Source organism: Ursus americanus, chromosome 14, assembly GCF_024610735.1.
Source record: "Ursus americanus isolate L20-20 chromosome 14, mUrsAme1.1.p, whole genome shotgun sequence".
Taxonomy (NCBI): Eukaryota; Metazoa; Chordata; class Mammalia; order Carnivora; family Ursidae; genus Ursus; species Ursus americanus.
The window spans coordinates 70,871,685-70,887,877 of record NC_142140.1 but is presented as its reverse complement, the minus strand read 5'-3'; the positions used below and the strand labels follow the sequence as shown (position 1 = coordinate 70,887,877).

Sequence of the window (16,193 nt, the reverse complement as noted above, 5' to 3'; positions counted from 1 at the left end):
AAATGCTACATACGTGGTCGCTATTGTTATGTTATATATATCAAATAAAGGGTAAACATACTTAAATTGTAAGGAATTCAGGCAGTGGTTACCGGAAGCACCAATTCCTTTATAATAAAAGAAGAAAGGAAATAATTACGGTAACAACTGAGCATTTACTATTTGCCAGGAACTGAGCTAAAAAGTTCTGCAGGTCCTATCTCATTTAATCCTCACAACCCCGAGAGATGGATGCTACTATCATTTCCATTTTTCAGATGAGGAAATCGAGGCTCGGAGGGTTAACTCTGCCCAAGGTTTCAGGCCGGCGAAGACTCTAACCCAGACATCTGTAATTCCACACCCTCGCATTCACAGCCACCTGGGGGCGAGCCGCGTCCAAGGGGCCCAATGAGGCTCAGTCCCGCCCATCTCCCCGCCCCTCGTGCCGACCTGGCCCCACCTCTCTAGCCCGGCCCCTCGGCCGCGCTCCTCCCCTCGGCTAGGCCACGCCCACGGCCCCAAGCCAGGTGCCTCCGCAATCCCGGCTCCCGGCCCCGCCCCGTGCCCCGCCCACAGGCCTCGCAGTCGCCGCGGACGCCGTTCTTGCGCATGGAGTCGCCATTTTGCTCCTAGAGAAGCCGTCTGGAGAGCCGGCGCTTTCTTCCTTCGGCAGCCGAGGCTGCGGCGGGGCCGGGGCTGGGGTCGGGGCCAGGTAGGCGGGCGGGAGCCAGAGACGAGTGGCGGCGCGGACCGGCGGGCTACGGCAGTGCGGGCGCAGGTGCAAGGGGCGGGGAGCCCCGCGGCGCCGGCTGGAGGATGGGTCGCGCGGTCCCGGGGCGGTGGCTGGGGGGGGTACAGCGGAGCGACCCCGGCCTCGCGCCCGCAGCCGCCCCCTTCCTCCCTCCCTCCTCTCCCGTCCCGGGTCCGTGGGGCTCGGGCCCGGCCCGAGGCCCCCGGGGTTACCCCGCTCCAGGCGCCGTTGGGAGTCGAGCCCTAATTGTGGGACGTGCGGCCGGGCGGCTCAGAAAACAAGCCTCTAACCCAGCCATCTCCGGCCCCTAATCTGACACGGCCCCTGATTTTAAGTTGACTGGCCTTGCTCCTCGCAGACATTTCGGTTACCCTCTAGCCGGTTTTTTTTTTTTTTTTAATTCCACCCAGAACTCACGCAGCGGAGGTTGATGGAGGACCTTGATGTAATTTTTAGATACTATTTTACTATAAAATGTTCCCCCCCAGTATATTACATTAATGATAAGGATTCCCCCCCCCTTTATTTTGATACTGGCGCAGTTTGGGTTGTTTAGCTTTTACAAAGAATAAGGAAATGCGAAATGGGGATTTGGGGCATGAGGAAGTGTGATTTCTAATGTTTAAAAGATTTAAATGCGCAAATAAAAATAATTCAGCCACATTATTAAATTCCACTAAGTCATACCCTTCTTCCTGTCCGTACCCCTATCCTGACCCGGTCTATACCATTATCACCCAGTTTTGATTAGAGGAGATAGAATTCCGTACTCACTTAACATTAGGACTTGTGCATAGTCCCGGAGATATACCGTTTTTATTATGTTGAATATATATTCAGAATTTTACTTATATATCCCATTATGGATCCTTTCTACATATCCAGTGTTGCTCTTAAAAGAAATCTTGCAGCGACCATCACTGAGCATATATTATGGCTTTTTCTTTCTTCCCCTTGGCATAGATTCCCAAAAGGGGAAATAATCAAAGTTCTGTGTTGTGTTCTTTCTTTAACACTCGATATAAATTGTTTCCCAAACAAGGCATGTTTACTGTAGACATTTTTCAAAATCTGGATGTTTGCTCCATCCTGCTCACTGTCATGCCGAATTCAGCAGGGGAGTCCAGTCATTTTCTGTGTTGTTGAGAGAGGAGCTGTGCATACAACTGTCTGTGTTACAAGTCACACTGAAACTGAGCTAATGTCTGCTGCCTAGAGGCCGTGCAGCCTTGAGCACGTTTCTTCATCTCCAGGCCTCATTTCCCCATGTGTAAAATGGGTCCTCATCTGGTGCCTGCTTTACTGAGGTGTCATAAGAGTTCAGAGCACTCAGAAAATGTCGTTCGCCGTAAGAAAACGTGCTGATGGAGAGACGGGCAAAGTGCCTGGGATCACAGAGGCATAGAGGATTAATTCAGCTCAGGTTTTGCCCTACTAATTCTCTTCAGCACTGACACAAAAAGCAATTTTTTTTTTGAGAGAGAGGGACATCACTAATAAAAATAATCATTCTTTGCTCTTTATGATGCCTTCTAGTTTCGCTTGTTAACCACTGCAACTCAACCAGGTCAGACTTTACTCAAATATCTGTTGTTTGCCAAGTATCATTTAGCTTCTTTCATGTGCCAGGTACTAGGCTCTGGTCATACGGCAGAGAACATAAGGGTGAGAAAAAAAATCTCTGCTGTCTTGGACCTTAATTTCTGGTGGAGGAAGCTGATTTTACCCAGCCTCTTTCTCGGTTGTCAGGAAGGGAGAGGCGCAGGCCTGGCGAGGCCAAGGGACCTATCCAAGGGCTGGTAGCTCGTGACCGTGGAAGACAGACCCAAGACTTCACACTCCTACTCCAGCATCTTTAGCTCGGAGGTGTTTGTACAGTGGGCGCTTTGGAGAGAAAGCATCACACTCTAATGCGAGCCTTCCTCACCCAAAGTGCGGAGAAGTGGTTATGAAATGACTGCTGGCAACATCCAGAGCAAGCGGTCTTCCAGTGTGGGTTCGTTCATGAGACCTAAGAGGTTGTCAAATCTCATTCAAAGAGGAGATTTGATTTGCTTTTTGAAAGGTGCCGAGATTCTCTGAAGAGGGTGTGTTTTCATACGTGGTATGAATAATTCTCACACATTCTAGCGTAAATTTAGGATAAATGGAAAAGCAACTGTAGGTTATGGGTTCCATTTCACACTGAAGCTTCGTGCTAATGAGCCTCCTGCCAGCCCCATCCTGGTGATTATGTTTCTGAGGATAATTTTTTTTTTTTTAAAGATTTTATTTATTTATTTGACAGAGATAGAGACAGCCACTGAGAGAAGGAACACAAGCAGGGGGAGTGGGAGAGGAAGAAGCAGGCTCATAGCGGAGGAGCCTGATGTGGGGCTCGATCCCATAACGCCGGGACCACGCCCTGAGCCGAAGGCAGACGCTTAACCGCTGTGCCACCCAGGCGCCCCTGAGGATAATCTTTTAAAACTGGCTTTTCTTGAAGCTTGGTAAAGAGCACAACTGGCATTTCCAATAGGGAAAAGCAGGACCCAAGCTAGCAACAGCCCTTAGGTTTGAACATCTTGAGGAATGAATGGTCACGGAACATGACTGTATCGATAACGATTTCCAAATGGACTCCCCTTCCAGTGCCATTTCTGAGGGTCTTTTCAGGGTAGATTTCAGTTACAGAAACCTGGTATCTGAAGACGGGGACTGAAGAGGCCACAGTCAGTGTTGAAGGGCATTTAAACTGTGACCAGTAAGGAAGGGCTCCAGGAAGTATCCTGGAGAAGAGAATACACACAGGGAAGAGAGCCATCTAGAGATAGGTTGAGCACTGCCCTGCGGCAAAGGAATCTGATGTTTCCTGTAAATCCTCAAGGGAAGGACAAGGACCAGGGGGTGGCGACTGCAGGGAGAGGAAGTTTAGTATGCTCTAAGAAAGAGTTTGGAATGCCCGGGCCTTCAGGATGTGGGCATCAGTCTAGCTCTTCAAGTGCCTGGAGTGGTTTCTTGGCAGGAGTCCCGTAGATGGGCCGACTGACCTCTAAGAGCTCTTTCTCCCCTCAGACGCTTTCGTTCTGATTGTTCCAAGCCCTCTCAAGAACACTGTGGTACTTTAAGAAGCTTCTTATTTCAAGTTTGGGGGATGTAAAAAGAGGGCCACCCCATGTATATTACTGTCCTTGTTCAGTAGAAAACCAAAGTATTAACAGTTGATTTCTACGTAGTGTCCATTTACCAAACAGATCCTCTATGTGGGACATTTTGTTAAGTGCTGTCCAGAAATTAATTTTACACTGACCCCCTAAGGGCCATATTCATGTATTATACAGATGAGGGAACTGAGGCTAAGAAATATTAATTTATGCAGGGCCTCACAAGGAGCTAAGTAGGAGCCAGGATGCAAACGTGAGCATTACTCCAAAACCTGTACTTATAACTACGGGAAAACGAGTTTCCTCTTGCAGACCTGCACCCTGTGTTCCTAAACACAGATGTACATTGGTTGAGAGACAGTGTTGGAAGATACTTGAGATCCCTTCCACCTTCGAGTATTGAGAATGTTCTTTCTTCATGTATACCAGCCACTCTGCCCCACACTATGCCATAAAGCAGGGGTCAGCCAACTCTAGAGGACCAGATAATCCGTGTTTTCAGCTTTATGGCCGGCAATCCATCATTGTAGCCATAGACAGTTTGTAGGCAGTGTGCGTGGCTGTGTTCCGATACAATTTTATGTACAGAAATAGCATTTGGAGGGACCTGGTTTGGCCCATGGGCTGTAGTTGGCTGATCCCTGCTCCTGAGCCACTTTCCATGGTAGGCACCGCCGGTCCTCCTTGGTCTCCTTAGGGCTTTGGCCATTTGTGCTTCTGTTTCTGTTTGTAATTCACAGGCTGTAGGTAAGTTTCATTGCCCTGCTCCACATTTCCCTTTGCGGCATGCCCCATAGGAGGCACTCTGGGGGGCAACGTGCTTTCCTAGCCTGCTGGTGCGTCCGTACCTGTAAATTGCACCATCCCCCCAGGCCCCAGTGGTTCTCTTCGTGGCAGTGACTGCAGAGAGACACACACATGCACTAGGAGGCCTGTTCAGGATGGTGACCCCCTAAATGCGGCACCTCCAGTACTGTGGAGTACTGGCAGCAGTTAAAAGGGATGGGCATATATTTTTATATATGGGTGTATATTTTATATGCCCTGGGTTGTCAAAGTATATCGTTTAACAAAAAGGATGATAGATAAATTTGTACGATGATTTTTTTTTATATTAGAAAAGTATTTTTGTCCAATTTTTTTTATAGGGGAGGGGTCATGTGTGAATGTATAAATGTCTGTCGGTGTCCATATCAAACTAGTAAGAACTGTCCGTTTGGGGAGGGTGGGTGGGAAGGGGCCTGGGATGGGGGCTGCTGACTTTAGCCTAAATGGTCCTGGTTCTGGTTTTTTCCAAGAACGTGTTTGTGTATTACTCGTGTTATTAAAATGGAAGAACAGCAAAAAAAAGAGCCCCACTCGGCTTTTTCCCTTTCGTAATCTCCACCGGCCTTCCCGGGGCCATCCCAAGTAAAGCTGCCACCGAGGAAGCGCAGTGGGCTTGCTGGGAAGGTGCCCCCGTGCCCCCTGGCCTGCGAGATTATTGCTGGGCACCTAAGTCCTGCACCTTCCTTGGGTGATAAGGACACAGGCCAGAGACTGGGAGGCGGAAGGGCACGTGAATGGCCTGTGGGATGACCTCCTGAGCTCTGATGACTTTGAGCCCGGGGCTTTTCTGTTGGTGCTCTGCTGCCTGTCACTGGGGGGGGTCTGCTCACTTCCCCTTAGGGTTATTATTTGGTCAGCCTTGTGTTCCAGTTCAGGAAAACGCAGGTGGTGAGGTCTGCCTTAGACACGGCTCAGGGCATCAGAGAGGCAGCTGGCAGGCCAGGGGGAGGTTTTGGGGCAAATAGTTAATATAGGAAAAGCTGGGCATAGATGGGTTATTTATTCATTATTTAAGGGTTGATCAGTCCATGTCCTTGCTAATGGCTCTGCCATTTTTCTGTGTGTTAATCCAGGAGGAATTTTGTTGTCAGAGAATAAAAGGAGGTTGTCCATAATTGACTTTAAGCAGCAAAACAGTAAAACACTGAGCTCTTCAGCTCCGCCTTTCTTGTAAGTTTATCATTTATTCCCAGTGGTCATGAAAACTAATTAACTCATAACATACTTCCATAAATTCGGAACCCTAAAATCCAAACAAACTTTTTATTTGTCCATGCATAGATGTGACATAAGAGACTCCATGATGGTGAACACTAATCTTCAGCTTAAGTCATTGGCTATTTAAAAAAAAAAAGTCCATTCAGGTGAATTTCGTATTCTCTGGCAGTTGTTAATATACTTCTAATCCTCGCAGGCTCTGAGAATTGGAAAACCAAGAAGGTTTTGATGTTTTGTGTGGCGCCGCCTGAATTAGAAACCAAGATGAACGTAACCAAAGGAGGCCTGGTGTTGTTTTCAGCAAATTCTAATTCATCGTGTATGGAGCTCTCAAAGAAGATTGCTGAGTGAGTTATAATCATACCGTTAAAACCCATATTCATTTTGTGATGTGTTAAATTTGATGATTGCAAGAGCGCGGATTGTTCAGCTCGACCGCAGGTATTTTGTCGTTAATCTGCGTATTCTCCGTATATTAAGGGCTAACCTTTTTGTAAACTGTCGTAACTGCCGACATGTTCATTCAGCAGGCATTTGGGGGTCCTCATGAGTGCCAGGGATTGTGTCAGGTGCCACACGTGTGTAGAATTACTTGACTGTAGAGAACAGTGGAGTGTTTTCTGTACGAAAATAGTTTATTTAGATTACAGTTCAGTATAGTCTTACTTATTAAATAAAGGTTCTCCAGAAACCGATATAGCACTGTATATTAACTAACAAAATAAAAAAAAAAAAAAAAGACAGTAAATAAAGATTGAAGATCCTGCTGGGTACTCGGTCTTGATCTAGATATTGGGGATTAATGGTGAGCAAACCAGTCAAGATCCTTCCTTCTCGTATTTAGTTGGAGAGCCAGACAAGAAGGAAGTCAACAAAACAAAATTTCAGGTGGTGATAGATAGTGTGAAGAAATCAGTGTGAAAGAAATGATTTGGGCAGTTGTTCTGCTTTAGCTTGGGGGCTCGGGTGCCTTTTAAACCAAGGGGATGGTATGTGAATTGAGAAACCTTCTAGGCAGAAGGGACAGAAGGTGCAAAGGCCCTGTGGTGTGCAGTAGGAGGTGTTGGTATGGCCCAGGAGCATAGCTGGAGGGCACAGGGCACAAGGAAACGGTTGGTGAGGCAGGCTGAGCAGGACTCCGGAGGCCTTCTTGGGGTCGGTGCGGGGTGGCGGTGGGGGGTTAGGTAACGGAGTGAAGAACAGTAGCATATCCACTTTCAATTTTATAATGACAGTGCCTCTATTTTATTTTGCTTTATCTTCTTTTCATGAATTTATGAAGCATCCTCAAACTGTAAAGATGTTGGATGGATGGATTCTGTCTCTATTACCTTTTCAACATTTCCCCCCCTTTCTCTTCTCTAGGCGGCTGGGGGTGGAGATGGGCAAAGTGCAGGTTTACCAGGAACCTAACAGAGGTGAGCTATCTTGGACTCGTGTTACGTTTATCTTTTCGTGAAATGTGACATGCTGGCTCAGTCCCTCATCGTCCACTCTTGAAACAGTTGGACCCAGTGGCCTGTTAGTTCCGCAAGAAGTTGGGCGACAGGGGTGCTTTAGCTCCTACTGATACCAGCTGGATATGGAGCACGTGGGGGCTAGAACTGCAGCTCTCAGACCTCATCCAGTAAAAACCACAGAGATGCGTGCACCTGTCCACTGAATGGGAATATCTCAGCAGTTGTCTGAGTGTATGTCCCCTTAGGCAGGATGAGAAAACCCTGTGTGGCCACAGTATCAATTGGTTGTTATTCTTTTTTTTTTTTTTTTTAAGATTTATTTATTTTAGAGAGCGAGCATGCGCATAAGTGGGGAGGGAGAGGGAGAGAGAATCTCAAGCAGATCCCGTGCTGAGCTCGGGGCTTTCTAACCTGCAGATGATTTAATCTGCCGCCATAGGGGACTGCATGATGTCCTTTGTGTAGTCTGGAAGGAGAGGTAAGGGAGAGCTGGTGGCGGAAGGCCCGGGAGGAGGTCGGTCCACCCTTCGGGTCCACGAATGAGGGCAGCGAAAGTACTTGGCGTCTACTGGGAAGAAAGGCAGGAACTGACATTTGTGGATTCCTCGCTGCTATCAGATACTGAAGAACCGCGTTCAAGGGTGAGGTTCGGTACAAGGTCCCCAAAGTAGCAGACTCAGGATTCAAACCCAGCTCTCCCCGACTCTAAAGCTCATTTGCTTTCCTTGGTACCATATTCCTTTGTAAACACGTATTCTGGTTTTTTCCAACATTTTTAACCAAAATGTTCAGACCTACAAAAAAGCTGAGAGAATAGTGCTGTGAATATCCATCCGTATGTCTGCTACTTGGATTCAACAGGTAATATTTGACAATGTGAATGTGTATGTGTGGAATCTTTTGCAAGTAAGTTGCAGGCATCAGGTCACTTAAGCCCTCAGTGCTTGACCATGTTTCTCGAGAATAAGCACTTTCTCTTGCAGGAATACACCACTGTCACACTGAAAGAAATTCACGATCATTCTCTAATTATCTAGTATCTAGTCTGTGTTCAGATTTCCCTAGTTGTCCTGGAGAGCCTTTTATAGCTGGGTTTTTTGTTTATTTTTTTCCAAACCAGGATTCTTGGCTCAAGCAGTATGTTCTTTTATCTCTTTAGTTTCTCCTAATCTAGAATGGTTCTTTTCTTCACATGACGTTGACTTTGAAGAATGGCCCATTCTGCATTTGTCTAATTATGGCTGATCACACGTTTTTTGAGGATAGGGATGCTGGACCTTATTTCTTTCTCTCACAGCATTATTATAACATTTATTGCCTAATAAGTTGTTTTTTTTTTTTTTAAAGATTTTATTTTTTTATTTGTTAGAACACGAGCATACGAGTAGAGGCAGAGGGAGAAGCAGGCTCCCTACCGAACAAGGAGACTGATGCGGGGCTCGATCCCAGGACCCTGTAATCATGACCTGAGCTGAAGGCAGATGCTTAACCGACTGAGCCACCCAGGCGTCCCACCTAATAAGTTCTTAATTGTGCTGGTTTTATGAATGAGTAATTTCCCTTAGAGATACTGTGCTCAGCATGGCGTAGCACTCACTGTCTACGTGAGAGAAGTAAGAAGGGTAGATTTTCTTGTTCCAAGTCAGAAATGGAATTCTTTTTGAAGCACGTAAGGTAACCTGACATATTTAAAAAGTGTGGTTAGGGGCGCCCGGGTGGCTCAGGTGGTTGAGCGTCTGACTCTTGGTTTCGGCTCAGGTCATGATCTCAGGGTTGTGAGATCGAGCCCCATGTCGGGCTCTGCGCTCAGTGTGGAGCCTGCTTGAGATCCTCTCTCTCCCTCTGTCCCTGCCCCCCCCTAAAAAAAATAAAAAGTGTGGTTAATGCCAGTGTGTTCATTACCCTTTACAGCACCTAAAACCTCATGAGTTTCTTTTAACGGTTCCAGTTTCCATATTTTATAACATTGGGGATGAAGCAGATTTTTTGTGTATTTTCAAAAACGTAAATTATATATGTTTTTCACCTTCCCCCTTTTTTTTTCTTTTCCTGCCAGAGACAAGAGTACAGATTCAAGAATCCGTGAGGGGAAAGGATGTTTTCATCATCCAAACTGTCTCAAAGTGAGTCCTTACCGAACAGACGCGGTGTCGCTCTCTGGGTTTTTCTTTCTGGGCGTGAGCGTTTAGAGTAATAAGAGCTAACTGGGCAGGAAGAATTATGATCATTTGAAAATTAGTATGTCTTAGTCTGCTCATTTTTCTGACGTAACTGCTGACTTCTACGTGTTCTTTCGGTGTTCTGGAAGGGTGGGAGTCACCAAGTCTTGGAGTAGAGGTTCTTAAGGAGAATAGAACCCATTACACTGCCTCTGCATAGCCCGAATTTGATAAAACTCGCAGGGACACTCTTCTGGTACCCCAAAGAAGGCAGGAGGAGAGCCGTTTACTTACTTGGGGTTCTTAATTAAAGCTTTGACTGCGGGCAGTTTAAAAATGATCACCAGTTTTTATTTTGTTGTGTAGACAAATGAGCGGAGAAGGTAAAAGGATGTATTGAAGGCATATGTACTCCTGTCTGGTGTGACGTTTGGCGGACGTGTGTTCTGGACATTGTCACAGCGGTGTGGGCCGGGTGTGGAAGAGTCAGTGTAGTGAGGTCGGCTGCATCGTTTTTGGCTCAAAGACCGCTCTGTGCACACACGTCCCCGCCCGCCGCCGTATATGAAAGTTCGTCACTCGGAGCGGTTTTTGATAATGTCTGCATCAGTGTGTATAGGGCGTCGTTTTTAGCTTAGAGATGGGAAATTTTGCTGCAAGTTAGATTTCCGTTTCTACGTGTAACAAATACCAAAGAAAGGGAAGAGGAGCCACGTTTCAGGAGAACTTAGACGCGGAACACAGATATTTTCACCTACATTTTCAACATCTGTCGTGGTCTTTGGTTCATGGGGATGAAATCTCGTAGCCACCCGGCTCTTCCGGGAAAGAGGAGTAGAAGGGGACCTGTCGTTGCATCCCAGGCCCTCCTGGGAGCATGTGTGAGCTGAAGAAGGGAGGGGTGACTGGCCTTTGCTGAGGTTCCCTAGTTTCATTTCCTCTGGGCCACTTAGCATCCTTGGCCAACTTGTGCTAGGAGGCACCGAGTTCTTGTGGCCCCTGCCACCGCTGTCCTCTTTCCCCAGCCGGCCGAAGGGGGAGGGTGGGGAACTCCCCTGTGCCGACACCTGTCCGTCACCTTCCGTCACTGGGGTGGGGAAAGCACGGAGCACAGAACGCCTTACGTCGCTTCTGGCTCCTGGGTGTCTGCGGTCCTTTTATCTCCCTACAGACACGTGTGAACCCATTTGGATAAATGCACAGACATCACTTGCCTTGCACAAGGGGATAAGTGGGCCTTGAAGGCCAAAGTGGACTTAGGATTCAGGGCTTCGGCAGCGTGGCTCATGTAATCCTGCCTGTTTCTAGGTCCTTCCATCCCTCTCCTTTTCTTTCTTTTTGGCTTATTTCAACACTTATCATTCTGCCCCTGCCTCTTGTTGGTGTCTTATTCCCGCAGCGAAAACCGTCTGCATGTCTCGTTTTGCATTGTTCCGAACCGTGACCTTGTGTGAACTCAGGGATTCTTAGTCTTGCCAGTTGTGGAGAGCCTGGCCAGAGGGGTCTTTATGAAATAGTTAACGTTGAGATTTGATGTCGTCAGATACATCTTAGGTTTCATTTTAGGACAGACTAACGGTGGGCGCTAAAAGTATGAGAAAAGTTTTAAATGAAGGAAACGCTGCCCCGTAGCTCCACTTACCCAGCCATTCAGACAAGGTCGTGATTTGAGGTTAGCGCTGGCAACCCTTTGAGCAGCTTCCAGAACAGCGGCGCCCCAGCAAGCATGGCTTGGGACCCTCGGTGTAACTTTGCACCCACTCTTGGGTCGTCCCCTCCTCCCCTTTCACAAACAATGCTTTCCTGAAAGTCTCAGCCATCGGGTCAGATAGTAACAGAACCCATTCGCCCGCGTGTTCTGTGTCTCCCTTCACTCATTCATTCATTAACAAATATCGATTGAATGTTTACTGTGTGCCAGACACTGTTCCAGGTGTGCGAGATGTGTGAATGATGAAAACAGGTAGAGACCCTTGTCCCTCATGGAGTCTGTTTTCTGAGACATGCAGCTAACCTAATAAGTAGATTGTCTAGTTTGTGAGAAGACGATGAGTGCTACAGAAAAAAGCCTCAACAGCAGGGCAGGGATTGGGAGTGATGGGGGGGGGGCAGTGTGGAGAGAGGGCAGGCGGGGCAGGCCTCAGTGAGCACGTGACATTTGCCCCAAACTAGAAGAAGGTGGGGACGTAAGCCAGGTGGCCACCAGAGAGCATTAGGGCGCAGGGTCTCAGGCGAGAGGAGGATGACAAAGCGTTGAGTGTGGCTGGACTGAGGGGAGCAGGGAGTGTAGGAGGGGAGAGCAGAGAGGTGGGGTGATGGGCAGATGATGAAGGGGCCTTGGGAGCCATTGTGGGGCCGTGGCTAAGTGGGAGAGCATTTCTGGGTCTTGGGCAGCGGAGTGCCTGACGTGACTTGTGCTCGAGGGTCCAGCCGGCCGCCCTGTGGAGAGGGGGCTGCAGAGGGACTGCCCAGGGGCAGGGACGTCACTTGCTTGACAGGGAGCCCGGCCCGGCCCCAGCACAGCACTGCAGCTTTGCAGCGGTGAGATGCTCTAACCTTCCGGAGGGGAGAGCAGTGAAGGGCCCCTCCGTTTCTGTCCTCGGTAAACTGGAGGAGTTGTGTCGCCAATAACCGCGATGGAAAAGCTTTTATGATGCAGCAGGCTTTGGGGAGCAAAGAGCAGTTCAGTTGGGGGTGTTAAGTGTTGAGGTGTCTTAACAGACTCTCGAGTGGCACTGTCATCAGGGAGCGGTTGGATTTGCTAGACTGGAGTTGAGAAGAGAAGCTTGGACTGGGGGCTGTGACCTGGAGTCTCCAGCTTCTAGAAAGCTGTGAAACTAGATGAGAAGCCCAAGGGATGAGGGGAGGCCAAAGGGGGCGCACATGAATGAGTGTTGGGCAGGAAAGTGGGGAGAAGGGGAACCAGCGAAAGAAGCCAAGTAGGGCAGAACAGGAGAACAGCGAGAAGTTCTAGAAGCCAGGTGGGTCAGGCAGGGCGAGCAGCTATGGGCGCTGCTGCCCACAGCTCAGGTGAGAGGAGGAGGAGAATTGTCCTTGGATCTAGGCATGTGGAGGTCACGGATAACCTGGATTGGCACGTGTTTGGGAGAGAGCGAGATCACGAGTGTAGACAGCTCTCGAGGTGTATACACAGGGGAGCAAAGAAACAGGGCAGTGGGAAAAGTGGTCACCAGTGATCTCTAAGGGAACAGCAGTGTTTCTAGGCTGATGGGTGCAAGCCGGGGGAGTGTGCCGAGCTGATGGTGGAGGCAGGAGAGGGAGAATCGCTGGTTCCAGTAGGCGGGGTGGGGGCGGGGCGGAGTGGGGTGTCGGGGGGTGGTTAGGGCGTCATCCGGAGAGCTAATTGCAGAGTAACTTTGATGTGCAAAGTTCGTCTCTCATGGTGGAGGGCAGGCCGGCTTGTAGGGTGCGTTACACTTGGCGGTGGGAGCCCGTGGAGCCTCTCCCTTCTGACTGGGTTGTTCTTTCGGGGAAAAGGGAAGTAGGGTCATCGGCTGTGAGGGACCGTGGGAACTTGTTTGTCCCTTTTCTGTCTCGAGCCTTAGGTCTCAGTAGAGGCGTGAGTAGCACAATGCGAACAGGGCGATATTAATAATCACGTCTTACGTTCCTTTTGGGCTTTCCTCTCTTGGAATGCAGGGATGTGAACACCACCGTCATGGAGCTGCTGATTATGGTGTACGCGTGTAAGACCTCTTGTGCCAAAAGCATTATCGGCGTGATTCCGTACTTTCCTTACAGCAAACAGTGCAAGATGAGAAAAAGGGGCTCCATTGTTTCCAAATTGCTGGCTTCGATGATGTGCAAAGCTGGTGAGAATGGCAGATCCTTGACATTATTGAGGGCCTGGGCGTTTGACGTTTGCCTTAGACATTGTAAACCCTTGTCTTAACTAAATTAGAACGCTAAACAGAAAAAAAAAGACCTTTTTAAGACAACTAATTTATAAAGAGAAAGCAGTGCAGAGAATTCTCTCCTGTTCCCAACCCTTTAAAACACAAAGTTAAGGAGAAGGACTTACTTTTCCCTAAATTCTTTGTTGAAAAAATTACATTGCAATGACAAGTTAAAATCGCATTAAAGCCGTTTTTGAAGGGTAAAAAGGCATTTTTGGAACCAAGCACTCTAACACGACAGCAACTTTTAGTCTCATCCAGGACGAATTGGCATATTTTGCAACCATCCGTGTTATTTTGTGTCATGTATTTTCAGGTCACATCCTAAGTGTCTCCCCCTTGTTTCTAAATAAGCTTCAGAGTTGTTACTATGCATGTGTGTGTGTGTGACTCTAGAAACCACATGTCCCAGAGCCCTGGAACAGAGAGGAAAGGACAAGACAGCCCCCGTATCGCTGCATTTGAACACAGATACTAACTGTGGAATAAAGTTTCTACCGTAGCATTCCGAAGAAGGCGGAGAAGCCCCCCACACCCAAATCTAATGGAACCCGAACCCCACCTCAACAGTATAACCCATTGAAAAGTTAGTCCTCAGAGTTTTAAAAGCTGGCCGAAGAGAGCAGGCTAGCTCATCGAACCTTCCAGAAAGATTCTGCTCTTTTCTTCTGGCCTTGATCCTGCCTGGGTCACCAGATTGACTTTCCTGCTTTTTTGGGCAAGTTTTGCTTTTTAAAAACTTTCCCAGTCGGATTTTCCTTAACTTTCCTGGTGATCATTTCAAGTATCCTTTAAGGAGCCAGTGGGGGTGAAGGTTTTTCATTTTCTCCAGAGATAGGCCTGTGCAGTTGGTCTTAATATCTTAAGATCAGTATTTGTTTTAAGATCTTAAGACACTAATTTGTCTTAATATGGCTTTGCTCTGCCTGCTAAGGAACCTTCAAGGAGATGTAACTTGGTCTCGTAGAATTATCCGAGACATTTCTTCCTTACTATTATCTTTGCTATTTGAAGACTATAAATCGACGTGAACATCATGTATCTCAGCATAAGAAAACCACCCAGTCTGTCCCTTCTGAGTAGGGAAGAGCCCCTTCACCTCCTATGTGTCTCTTCTTCTTTTTTTTTTAAAATATTTTATTTATTTATTTGACAGAGGTAGAGACAGCCAGCGAGAGAGGGAACACAAGCAGGGGGAGTGGGAGAGGAAGAAGCAGGCTCATAATGGAGGAGCCTGATGTGGGGCTCGATCCCACAACGCCGGGATCACGCCCTGAGCCGAAGGCAGACGCTTAACCGCTGTGCCACCCAGGCGCCCCCTGTGTGTCTCTTCTGCTCACACACGGAAGACGTTACTTCTGACACTTCCGGTCACCAAGTGTGTAGGGGTTTTTCCCTACACTTCGCATTTCTCCACGACACCAGCTAGGTATCCTGTAGTTTAACTAAATTCTGGAGATAGCGTCAGATCCCACAGGTTAAGGGCTCAGTCCCACAAGACAGCCCCTCCCCCATGTCAACGGCAAGGCCAGGTTGTCACCTGTGTGTCTGACCAATCTGTAAATCAGAGGTTCCCAGGACCCACCCCTTGGATTCGATTACTTTGCCAGAGCGGCCCACAGAACTCAGGAGAACTGTTCACTTACTGTTTGCCACTTCCTCGTAAAAGCGTCTGATCAAGAATACAGGTGAACATCCAGATGGAAGAGATAAGAGGGTGCAGGATGTGGGGGGGCCCGCAGAGCCTGTGACCTCTCGACATGCACCAGTCTCCCAGCAGCTCCACCTGTTCATCTCCAGCCTGGCAGCTCCCCGAAGCCTCTGCTTCCTCAGTCAATTATTGACTCCATTTCCAGCCCCTCTCCCCTCTCTGCAGAATGGGAGGTGAAGATTTCAAACGTCTAATCACGGCTCGGTCTTTCTTGGTCTCCCCATCCAAGGGCCCACTGGAGTCACGTCGTCAGAACAAAAGGTGCTCCTAGCGCTCTTATTGCTTAGGAATATACAGGAGTTATAGGAGCCCTGTGTCAGGGACGGAGGCAGAGACCACTGTATTTATATTTTCTGTTCTCTCACAGTCTCATTGAACTCAAAAGTCTGAGAAGTAAAGATACTGAGGCTTTTTGATAAGAGAGCAGTTTTTTAATAGCTATTATATATAGTATCGTATTTTGTATATGCTTAGTTCATACACTGGGACTGATTATTTAACTATGCATGTGTTTGTGTCTGCTTTGTTTCCAAAGGTCTAACTCATCTCATTACTATGGATTTGCACCAGAAGGAAATTCAAGGCTTCTTCAATATTCCTGTTGATAATTTAAGAGCTTCTCCGTTCCTACTACAGTATATTCAAGAAGAGGTGAGCTAGCTCATACTTCTGCATTTTAACATTCTGCTTAAGGTTGAAAAGATACATTTCCATTTCCTTAGGCTGTCTGTAAAGAACTAAAACTTGGTGTATTCTGCTTAAAGTACTATTTCCTGGGGTGCCCGGGTGGCTCAGTTGGTTAAACATCTGACTCTTGATCTCAGGATCATGAGTTCCAGCCCTGTGTTGGGCCACGGAGCCTCACGTGGAACCTACTTAAAAAATAATAATAAAATAGGGGCGCCTGGGTGGCTCAGTCGTTAAGCGTCTGCCTTCGGCTCAGGGCGTGATCCCGGCGTTCTGGGATCGAGCCCCACATCGGGCTTCTCTGCTGGGAGTCTGCTTCTTCCTCTCGCACTCCCCC

At 47.9% G+C, this 16,193-nt stretch overlaps 1 protein-coding gene across 6 annotated transcripts in view; it reads left to right on the top strand.

Moving 5' to 3' along the window:
* Positions 1-550: 550 nt before the first annotated feature.
* Positions 551-16,193, top strand: part of PRPSAP2 (phosphoribosyl pyrophosphate synthetase associated protein 2) — a 48,797-nt gene continuing 33,154 nt past the window's right edge. For 3 of the 6 annotated variants that reach the window (XR_015726790.1, XR_015726791.1, XM_087867681.1), the window contains exons 1-7: positions 551-694; positions 5,778-5,874; positions 6,119-6,269; positions 7,288-7,340; positions 9,439-9,505; positions 13,202-13,374; positions 15,705-15,820. Coding sequence is in view for 4 of the 6 variants with exons in the window: in XM_087867681.1 (XP_087723807.1) it covers positions 6,151-6,269; positions 7,288-7,340; positions 9,439-9,505; positions 13,202-13,374; positions 15,705-15,820 (528 nt within the window). In the remaining 2 variants the exon portion in view is untranslated. Of the gene's footprint in view, positions 695-741; positions 761-5,777; positions 5,875-6,118; positions 6,270-7,287; positions 7,341-9,438; positions 9,506-13,201; positions 13,375-15,704; positions 15,821-16,193 lie in introns of those variants that run through there. The other 3 variants (XM_045778205.2, XM_045778206.2, XM_087867680.1) reach the window with 3 other exon arrangements.